We start from the raw sequence: 11,413 nt of genomic DNA, 5'->3' as shown, positions 1-11,413 counted from the left end.
ATAGATGCCAAAAAAGTGCATATAAAATATTTTATATAAATTTTACAATGCAGCATAATATTTTCAATCCAGCTTAATCGTTCATATTTATTTTAACATACAGCATGATAATTTTCGGCTTATTACCAAACATGATAAAATTTGTGGTAAATTTTGCGGTAAAATATAACGAAAAATTCTCTCCTTGTATTAATTTATGTATTAATTTATATATTAATTTACAATAATATATTAATATGACAATATTAAAGTAATATCGAGGAAGACTAATATAATTGTAAAAATTGTAGAATATAAAGTATTATATTTTCTGAATTATATTATACTTTTTTTTTTACTGTTTTCTGAGAAGTTTGCAACTTTTATAGCTTTTTTAACTGGCGGAGAAGGATGCGCAAAGTCCTAATCTTAATCATTGTTTTTCGTTTTTGTTTCAGTTGGCAAAGACAGCGACGAAATCGACAGAGCGGTAAGTGTAAAGTTCAAAGGTGTGCATTAAGAGCACCTCATTTGCAAAATTTATTTATAAATAGATATGACGTTTTGTATGAAGAAAAAGTTTGTGTTGCAGATCAAATCGGCTCCTGTCAAGAGGTTGAACATGCCTCCGAAACGAGGTCAATTTGGACCCGCTAAAACACCATCCTCTGCCTTAGGTATATCCAAATATTATGAAATTATTTCATACACCTCACGATCTTAACTATTATTGTGACTTACATTGCCAATCTAATATTATTAATTTTTTTATCGAGAGCATGATATATTGCAAGAGTAGAAACAATGAAGTAAATTTCTTTAAAACTTTTTTTTTAATTAAGTAGCTGTTAATGTGAAAAATTGCAAGTAGTAGTCGACGTTAAATATATGGTGTGGATTTAATTATTTTTAATTTATAAAATTGGTTATATTAAATGTACTTTTTTGTCATATTCGGCTAGAAGATTGAATCAATATTGAATGTCAATATTTCATGTATCGAAACGATAACAGCAGTGTTAGTTTGTGTCATATAAATCAGCGGGCTTTTTCTTATAAGCAGTTGTCTCATGTATATGTTACTTTAAATGTGTCTCTCTTCTTGTTTCACCTGAAATGTATGTATGTGAGTATCTTTCGTGACTCAATGTTGAGTCGAATGTCACAGAAGCATACAAGTCTCATCGGCAAACGAAGCGCACATATGGAAAATACACTGTAACACTTTATTTACGCTTACGTTTTAACCGCAATGCGGCTTTGGCATTGTTAACAATACACAATCAGAAAAACTCGTCAACAAAAGGTCAACGTAGTGTTGTTGACGTTTTGATGACGAGAATATGCTAACTGTTCGCTTGCATGACAGCTCCCCCTGGTTCATCCTCTACGGTCCCAAGGTCAACAACTGTCAAAAGAACTCTGTCAGTAAGATCAGCATCAGGTATATAATTTCTAAATTCTATATTGGCAATTATATTATTATTCTAACTATACGATTTCAGTCTTTTGGGAAATCACACGTAAAAACTTTCAATTGTTCCATAATACAGTGAAATTTATTGTGTCAATTAATTGTGATACATCATAATCAACATTTACTAATTAGAACAATGTAATATATGAGTGAATGTTCTATGCATTGTTGCTCGGTTATACAGCCATACAGCTTTTCATGTGTAACGTGATATAATGCTTATTTATTATCATTTGCAATCATCATTTTTATTAATCTGTAATGCATTTCGTATCATTTTGTATGATGACTGATAGTGTTTATAGCAAATTGTCTAACTTTTGAACTTAATATCATAATTATTAATAATTTCTGAAAATGTAAAGCTTGAAGAATATTGTGTGTGTTCTCAGAAAATAATTATTATTTAACACATACATGTATATTATACACAATGTACAATAATTTCGCATTGAAACGAATATTTAAAAAATTATCGTTCTTTATCCAGCGCAAGCCGGAGCCGTCGATGAAGAATACTTCATCACTTCGTTTGAGGATGTACCTACTGTCACTTTATTTTCGGCGAGGGACCTCGAGGAGCAGATGAAGATTATCAGGGATACTGTGGGCGATGATAAGAAGGACTGGAAACTGAGAGCGGATAGCGTACGTGTCGCTTCGGAAAAACGCAAATCTCCTTCATTATGCTTGACAATCTTTTATATATATTTGTCTTTTTGTTTTTACAGATGAAAAAATTAAGGGCCATTATACTCGCAGGTGGTACTAATTACGAAAATTTCCACGAATGCCTAAAGAGCGTACAGCGATCATTCGAGCAGGCCTGCACAGACCTTAGATCCCAAGTAACGCGAGAGGCGTGTGTAACTCTAGCCTTTCTGAGTCAGAGCCTGAAGACCAAATTCGCCAGTTTTGGCGAGGCGGTTTTGCTCACGTTAATGAACCTCATACAGAACAGTGCCAAGGTAAGTGTCGCGTAATAATACTAGATTTCTGTCATTTAGATTCGATTATTGTTCAATTCGTCGTATTTATTTTATTAATTATTATATCCTTTCTACAAATGTTAATATTTCGTAGAATTTTACGACGGTCGTGTATCTGTTAATTTTTTACCTCCGTTTTATTTCTATAAAAGGTAAGAGAGTTTTAATTACCTACCATTTTCACACGGTAACTAGGTCGTGGCGACAGCCGGTGCGGTGGCAGTTCGGTTTATCCTTCAAAATACCCACTGTAGTCGATATGTGCCTATTATTATATCATGCGTGAGCAACAAGAGCAAAGACATTCGCAAAGCGTCCTGGGAATATCTGACTCTAATTCTGCAGACCTGGCCTACGCAGATATTGCAGAAGCACATAACAGTATTGTCGGACGCGCTTAAAAAGGGCATCGCGGATTCCGACGCGGAAGCGCGAGTTTTCGCCAGGAAGTGAGTACCTTTTTGACAACCCTATTTATATATATCTTTGTTAACAAAGAAATTGATTTAATAACATAATTTTTTCCCTTTTTTATAGATCATTCTGGGCATTTAAAAATCACTTTCCAGAGCAGGCTGAGATATTACTTAATAATTTGGACGCGTCGTACAAACGATCTTTGATGTCTCTCAGCAATAGCGGCAGTAGTAACAGCTTAAATATCGTGGCTAGTGCGAGATCGTCGAGTGTTAGTCCTCGTACAGCTAGACCTGCGATAAGCGCGGCAGGTGAAGATTTTCTGCTTATTTATGTTTGCAATAGAACGCTTCATTAAAACAAATTACGTTGCATTGGAAAATATATTGATGTATACTCTCGTGTTTGCGATTCTAATATGAAGAACTTGTCGCTCTGTTTTCATGCTGCTCTTTTTGTGACTTCTTCTCTTCTTTGCATTAAACGTATGAAGGTAGTACGGAAAATTTGCATCAGACCATTGGTCAACCACAAGGTCCGCTCAGACGTACTCCGTCTTTGCCTCGATCTTATCGTCAGTCTGGTATCCCGATACTACAAAGACCAACAGACAGTCATTGTAATTTTTTCTATTGTATTTGCCTCAGAAATAGAGGTCACACTTACATACATTATGTTATATCACACTGCAACTATAAAAAACTTAGCGCACAAATGGAGCTGTTGTCTTATGTTGATCTTTTTAATTTTTTATCTTGCACACAAGTTGTAAAAGTTGATAAAATTATTTTGTAAATTAATTTATGCTATATTTCTACAGATCGAGGTACACCGGGAGTCAGATCTACTAGCGCAATCGATTTGCAAGCTGCTCAAAGGGCGAAGGCTAGGACAATGTACGCGAATATGAGTAGACAGAAAGCAGCAGCAGCACCCCGTGAGTAATATTATAATTTATTGTCGAGATAAATTAATTAATAAATATACGACGAATATATAATTGTACTATTTTATGTTGGTATCAGCTCGTCCTAGTAAATCTCCGGATCCTAACGCGGTTGCTAGTCCAGAAAGAGCTGCAAGGACAAGAACAAGAATGTCGGGAGTTTCGCAATCTCAACGTACGTTTCATGATTTTTCGCGAAGAAAATGATGTAATCAAAACACTGTAACAATAAAAGATTCTTAACAAAACTGTTTAATTTTTTTCCCCCAACAGCTAGCAGCAGATCAGGTTCCCCGTCGTCTAGATTGAGCTACGCCACGTATAATCGCGAAGGCGAATCATTGATAGGCAGACCGAGAAGATTATCCGGACATGGTATCGGCAGCACAAGCAACAGTCGCGAACCTAGTCCACAGAGATTTGGAATGGACAGAAGTTTCGCGAGCAAACTACGGTGCATACAAATTTTTCTTTATCGCAAATGCTATAAAGATTTATTCGAACGGCTGTTGACGTGAATTCCTTGAATTAATAGGGGGAGAAATTTACATATGTCACCGACGGACAGCACCAAACCACCAGTCATGGCACAGAAGATGCTGCAAAAGTCACGCGAGGCGGAGTCCGCTTTGGCAGATGCGCTGACCTTCGACAGTATTGACAATTACACCAGAATACCGGGTGGCAAAGGAGATCACAGTGACGACAGTGAAAACAGCAGCATATGCTCGGAACGAAGCATAGACGGTTACAGACGAGCTAGCGATGTAAGTAGAAATTTTATCGAGAATCGAAAAATTAGACATAACGGCGCCTTTATCGGCTGCAATATCTATTTTTGTTACTTCGATGAAAAAATCGAAGTTTACATAATATATCTTTGTCTCGTTAAATTTGTACTCTTGTCATAAACTAACACACTAGCGTTCACAAAAAATTAAATTGACAAACTAGGTACATCTTCATATTACCTCCATATATCATGCTGCATTAATATTAAGAGTATACACACATTTTTATGTGATAATTAATAGATTTATCGCTTTTTATGATTAATTAATGCTTATATAATATTTAAGTTTTATTTTAGTTTCAGTAGCATGCAAATATATAGAATAAAACAAAGATATTGCTTTATGATATAATTTCTGTTTAAAAATTTAATATTAATTTTTGTATGATTCAATCTTTTTTATTAAATAAAGAGAACAAGTATATTTCAAAAATGCCAAAAAGCTTAAGCACTGTATGAAGGTGTAGCTAATGCATGTGTCTGGTTTTTCACTTTTGGTTTTGTTGCGGCGTATTTGTTGACTAACGCGACACGCCGTTCTGTTCTTCATATCTCCATCGCCCATCTACCCATTAGTCGTACTCATGGAGTGGCTCTCAACCGAGACTATACCGTGATCTATGGGATCAGTCTATCCCAAAGGTTCGTTAAATTCTTTTTATTTTTCTGCACACATTTTTGAAATAAATATTTACTACAACTCATCAGATATTTTTAAATTAATTTTAATTAATTTAAAAACAAAGATATTTTAAAATTAAAGTGCAGCAATTGTATTTTAATATTAAAAACATTATTATTTTGTATAAAAATACATTTACATTATATCGAAAATACTTTGACATAACTATGTATATTTTGAAACTAAAAGTTGAAAAAAAACACATGGTTCTCTTTTCGTTTTGCAGGATATCAAAGAAATTATTGAAAACTGTGCTCATAAACATTGGGGAGATCGGAAAGAAGGCTTAGTGGCCTTACAGCATTATTTGAATAGCGGAAACACATTGACATCATCAGATTTGCGTAGAGTGACAGATATTTTTACAAAAATGTTCATGGATTCCCATACCAAAGTGTTCAGTTTGTTTCTGGACACATTGAATGAACTAGTGATGACTCACAGCGAAGGTCTTGGCGACTGGCTTTACGTTTTGTGTGCAAGACTACTCAATAAATTGGGCACCGATCTCTTGGGATCTATACAAACAAAGATCCAGAGAACGCTTGATATCATAAGGTGAGGATTTATACAAGTCTTGCACATGATATTTTATATTATATTAATTTATATATTATATATTAATTTATATTATATATTAATTTGTATATTATATTAATATTATTATAATATAAATTTATTATAATTATTACATTTTTTAACGTAATATAATTTATGTCCAGAGACTATTTTCCGGGACAACAGCTTCTACCAGCTGTGATGAGGTATCTGACGGATCCAACACAAACACCGAATTCTCGTGTGAAAGTAGCAGCATTGAAATTCATCGCGCAGATCGCCGAGACGGCTGAACCGTCCGCGCTGATCGGTTCTGCAGCGACAGCACTTGCGCGACTGCTTGACTGGTCGAATGACGGTAAAAGCCAAGACGTGAAGAGGCACGCGCAGAACGCTGTGATATCACTTTACAATCTCAATCCGCCTCAAGTTACTATGATACTCTCCGAGTTACCGAAATATTATCAGGTATGTTGAACGAGTTATTCGTCAGCATTGTGTTGTTTCTTTTCTCATATCGTTCTCGTGCTGAATCATTGTTTTTCTTCCTTAGGACTCAGCCTGGCCTCTAGTGCAGAATCATCTAATGAAATCATCCGCTTCCAGTAATCCAGCCTCGCCCGGTACACCACCGCCTAGAGCGCAGAGCTCGCCAGCTCGAACGAAAGCGAAGAACGACTTAAAGACGGATGCGAGAACTGAAATCGACGGAGGAGATGAAAATATGGAGGAAGTATACAAGTACGTGAACGATCATTTCGTCGTATCGTATCATATAACATTATGTTACAAATGCATTATAAAATTCTGAGACATTTTAATTTTTAAGTTCTTTCCATAGATCATTACGACGCACAACCGCTGAAATACAAAATTACGGCTTCGAGCGTTTAGAGAGAGCTACTACCAGCAAAGATAGCGGAATCAGCAACATGGCCGATGTGGAAGAAAGAATAGAAGGTCTCACTTTATCCAATTCGGTAAGCTGAATAAGAAAATACAAATACAATAAATAGGAGGAACCAGCAAAATATAAAATAATTTTTATCGTTAATGTTTTTAGGGTCGATCTTCGTCGGTTTCCTCACCGACGCAACGAGGACGATCTGTTAGTAATATAACGGTAAACGGATCCGATACGATCGCCGGTGACTTGATTTTACCTCAAGAGAATAATGGTTACAAAACGCACGGTGTGTATTTTATCTTTTTTTTTTTTTTAATTAAAAATGATTTCTTTTCAAGAATATTAAAATCTATCTAATTATATTTTTTATACGCAGGATCATCGCCCGATTTAACGAATAGACCAGAAATCGTAGATAATATGGTTCAAACCTTGCAATCTAAAGTAGCGCAAACTACGGAGAAAGTATCGGTGTTACAAGAATTTCAATTATATGTCCGCGAAGGAGATGCGTTGTATATCAAACGAAATTTCAAGTATGTCTCGACTCGTAATTTTGCGTATTTTACTCGGCAGTTTAATCCAAGTAACTTAATAAATTTTTAATGTTTCAGAAAAGTGCTCAAAGTTTTATTAGATAGCTTATCCAATGACGGTAAAGTTATACAGGTAGAAGTTCTTCAAACGCTAATTGATATGCTTAAATGTCAGGAATTGATAGAATGCTTCTCCTCTTACAATGAGTTGCTGGTACTGAAAGTTATTTACGCCTACAAATCCGACGATCAGAAGGTTGATTCTTCTAGCGGAAGCGGCGGTAGATCTCCAGTGAGTATCGATTTAGCTATTTTAATTGACAGGAATCGACACAACATACTTATGATTCGTATTTTTGTAATAGGTACATTGGAACGCAGAGAAGTGCGCGGCGACGATGGCTATGGTTTTGAAGCCTGAACAAATTATACATTTAGTTTCCACTATAATCGCTACGGAAACATTTCCATTAAATATGGGCGCGATAAAGATGTTACACAAGGTCGTAGAGCATTGGGGACGCGACGCTATCGAACCTCATCTTGCCAAGGTCATGCCGGGCCTTATCAAGGTAATGCATTTGGATTAAGCGTTTAGATAAATTCTCTTGAAAAAAAGTATTATGTATAGTATTTATAATATTTATAGTAATTATATATACGAATTATATATAACACTATGTATCATTTATACATATATAGGCCTATGATGACGCTGAAAGTGCAGTTCGCAAGAGTGCAGTCTTTTGCATGGTGGCGATCCACGTCGCGGTTGGCGAGGAGGCGCTGAAACCGCACTTAAGCTGTCTGTACTCTAGCAAACTGAAATTGCTAAATATTTACATACAACGTGCGCATCAACAGGCGAACAGTACACCTGCCAGTCCGCGTAGCAACAGTAAGAATTAACTAACATCCAATACCACGACTCTCAGGGTCGCGATACTTAAGAGATTCGCCCGTTTCGGCGCGCGGCATGAGCGAATGCTTATGAGCTTTCTCAGTAAGTCCAATCCGTGATGGTCGACGATGACGATTTTACCAATATGACTCGGAAGTTTTGATACAATAGAGACTGATGATGTGTGTATGTGTGTGTGCGTCAGTTAGCGATATGCGTGAAACGGTACTCGAGACGACAGTGATGTTGCATATGGAACCAGCGCGACAATGATCCTGGTGTTGTTATGTGTCCCGTGTTACTATTTGTTTATAGAAAAAAAAGTGCGATTATTAATGTTAATTAATTACAGATCAGTAAGAAGTCTTCTTACGCGAGCGTCACATAATAACTTTGGCAAATATATTGCTGTGATATGCTCTCGCTTATTCTTTGTGAAAGAATTATAGAATTATTTGTGTAATATTACCGTGTCCATTTGCAAAGTAGACAGATTTTTGGTTCTGCTAATCGGTGTTTTTGTTTTATTTTCTTTTTCTTACAATGATACACATATACTGTACATATGAGAATTTATACATGCAAGCTACGTTGTGTTTTATAATGTATAGTCACAGTATTCAGAAAATGCAGTATTTTTATTGGTCTTGAGCTTTCGTTCACATTTTTGCAAATCACATAGCAGCGTTGGAACAGTTTTTCTCATAATGCTTCAATTCTTCCATCACCGTGAGACATTTAAGATAACTAAGAGAACGCAAGGCAACATCACTGTCTATGGATTCGATATCTCTCAGTGCGCAGCCGAATACTAATCACGTGAGCTACCAGTGAACGTTACGTTAATTATATTGTATGCTTGTTACCGAGTGCCGAGCGTAATCGCGTGTCCGGCAATACGTCGTGGTGCATCTCGTGGCAACGACACGTGATAAGGAAAATATGTGTATAATTTATTCGTTTGAAATCTACGTGCTAGTCAGATTCCCAAGGACGCACAATGACGTAAAAGACACAAACGGAATAGTCTTTCTTGACAGACCATGCATAGACACACAAATAATACATATATACATACAAGAAGGAATATATGAGAGATAGAGAGAAAAAAAGAGCAATTTCGATGAGAGAATGAGAGAATATGTGGTTGAGAGATTAGCGCGTATTTAAAAAATAAGCATAATTAAAGTAACAGTGATTAGTAAGTCGATCTGCTCGAGACTAACGTTAACACTTAAACTATTCATCACGTTGCCAATTGAATGAACGCTAAATCAAACGCTAACGTAACGAGTTTAGTAACACTTTGTGCCATTGTCGTTTCTGTTTATTTGTATAAGAAAAAATTATATATATATATTATATGTAGATCCTCTTTTTGTCCTTTTCTTACTATATATATTTAGTCGAGAGATACAATATATACATATATATATAAGGATAATAAAATTTTATTATAAATTCAGCAAGATGAATGATTGAAAAGTATTACGAGATATTGAAAATTTGTTTTAAAAACATTTGCGTTGTCTGACGTAAGTATTACAAATATATTGGATATAGAATCGTGTGTCCACTTGGTATTAAACGCCTTGTAACACGAATCTCTAATAGTACCTCGATAATTCACTTCAGCGTGATGATGCAGTAATTCAAATGTCTCGAACACAATACGGCCAAATAGTGCCAAAAAAAAAAATAAATAAATTATTGAATATAGAATGAGGAGCAATTCGAGTAAAAAAAAGAAGAAAAATATGACAGACTGTATTTCTTTTACTTGGTGCCTTCGGCGTCGAAGCGACGGGATTTGATTGTCTTTCATCATTACTTAGGAGCAATTTGGCAGATAGTACAGACAAGATTAAAGAAAAGAGAAGATACAAAGTCTAATTCTCTGTTGCCGACGTCGTATAAAGTGAATACTTCGAGATAAAAAACATTGATTATTCTCGTGTAGTAGATAGTGTATTAACAATGCGGACTCGATATTTTTTCCATTCTGCGCTCCAAATAGAATCTCGAAAGTTTCGCGAATAAATATTTTATTCTATGCGCCCTATTTGCACGCGCGTGTTGCTTGTGTGACACTTGATTCGAAAGCTGAATTATTGTCAAAACAAATACGATTTAGTAGGCTCTCGAGAAAAAGAGGCGAGAAGGAACTTCGTTGTGCACATTTAATAAACGATATTACGCGCGTCATTTTCACGGAGTAATCACATCTTTAAATCCGTTGAAGTCCGTATGCGCTAATTAAGGAACAGATCATCCGCAAAATTGTGTAGAATTAGAGAATTCAATGCAAGAATCTCTGTATGTCGGATCCAATTTAAATTTAAAGATGTATTTAAAATATGTATTTAAAATATCTTGCTAAACCATATATATATATATATATATATATATATATATATGTATGTATATGATTTTGTCACTCTTTCTAGCATTGAATGCTCCAATTTTTGATATTCAGAGTTGGTATAAATTTGCTGTCACGCCGATTCAGAGCCTGATGTGTACCACGATTATGTATATACATATACATATTATACAATATATAATATGTAGAACCTAATATAATAATTGATATACAGATATTAGGTAGCTCATCGTCACTGCCTGCAGCGTTGGTCGTGCTGAGGATACGAGAGGCTCTCTGACACAGCCAGACTCTGCGTGGTGATCGTGTTTATCGAATCGCTTGTTCTGTTAAGTTTTAAACGAGCATTATTATTATTATTATTATATATCGATATTTGAAACTTGCGTTGTAATTGTCAATGCGTGTGTGATATACGTAAGGATTTACTTGTGTAACGAGCGTTAAGGATGTTTTTCGGCGATCCCTTTTTTCTCCTCTTCATGCGAACGCAAACCGGGATCGTTCGATCGATGGAGAAACTAGAACATAAGCTTTGTGCGTTATCATTTTAATATTTGTTGATACGTGTTACCCTTCTCTCACGCGTATAGTGAATTTCGTCTTTAAAGTCTCTATGGGCTGCTACGATTTTTTTTTCATACATACAATTTTTTATTCAAAGCTCGCTTTTTGCATGATACAAGATACCCTAATATTTATTATCCTGCGACGAGAATTTAATTATTATTGATACAAATTCACGTGTATACATAATAATTGACTGACAGCGTGCGATCTGCCATGCGATATACGCTTCTTAAATTTGGAAAAATCATTATTTAGGGAGAACAATTTTTTTTTCT

At 35.4% G+C, this 11,413-nt stretch overlaps 1 protein-coding gene across 9 annotated transcripts in view; it reads left to right on the top strand.

The window, feature by feature from the left end:
• The window catches only part of Chb (CLIP-associating protein), a 36,948-nt gene extending 27,648 nt beyond the window's left edge, over positions 1–9,300 (top strand). For 4 of the 9 annotated variants that reach the window (XM_083033352.1, XM_083033360.1, XM_083033359.1 and 1 more), the window contains 22 exons: positions 438–469; positions 572–656; positions 1,349–1,423; positions 1,947–2,104; positions 2,188–2,424; positions 2,641–2,894; positions 2,983–3,173; positions 3,356–3,481; positions 3,683–3,799; positions 3,888–3,983; positions 4,082–4,262; positions 4,344–4,575; positions 5,178–5,243; positions 5,510–5,841; positions 6,006–6,309; positions 6,395–6,582; positions 6,671–6,821; positions 6,905–7,034; positions 7,125–7,284; positions 7,363–7,576; positions 7,650–7,856; positions 7,987–9,300. In XM_083033352.1, the coding sequence (XP_082889478.1) occupies positions 438–469; positions 572–656; positions 1,349–1,423; positions 1,947–2,104; positions 2,188–2,424; positions 2,641–2,894; positions 2,983–3,173; positions 3,356–3,481; positions 3,683–3,799; positions 3,888–3,983; positions 4,082–4,262; positions 4,344–4,575; positions 5,178–5,243; positions 5,510–5,841; positions 6,006–6,309; positions 6,395–6,582; positions 6,671–6,821; positions 6,905–7,034; positions 7,125–7,284; positions 7,363–7,576; positions 7,650–7,856; positions 7,987–8,193 (3,743 nt within the window). In that variant the 3' untranslated portion in view covers positions 8,194–9,300. The remainder of the gene's footprint in view (positions 1–437; positions 470–571; positions 657–1,348; positions 1,424–1,946; positions 2,105–2,187; positions 2,425–2,640; positions 2,895–2,982; positions 3,174–3,355; positions 3,482–3,682; positions 3,800–3,887; positions 3,984–4,081; positions 4,263–4,343; positions 4,576–5,177; positions 5,244–5,509; positions 5,842–6,005; positions 6,310–6,394; positions 6,583–6,670; positions 6,822–6,904; positions 7,035–7,124; positions 7,285–7,362; positions 7,577–7,649; positions 7,857–7,986) is intronic. The other 5 variants (XM_083033355.1, XM_083033361.1, XM_083033353.1 and 2 more) reach the window with 4 other exon arrangements.
• The last annotated feature ends 2,113 nt before the right edge of the window (positions 9,301–11,413 follow it).

The sequence above is a fragment of the Prenolepis imparis genome, unplaced genomic scaffold (assembly GCF_030444845.1).
Source record: "Prenolepis imparis isolate NDT839.2.m4 unplaced genomic scaffold, iyPreImpa1.0 SCAF_3, whole genome shotgun sequence".
Lineage (NCBI taxonomy): Eukaryota > Metazoa > Arthropoda > Insecta > Hymenoptera > Formicidae > Prenolepis > Prenolepis imparis.
This window is presented reverse-complemented; position numbering and strand designations above follow the sequence as displayed.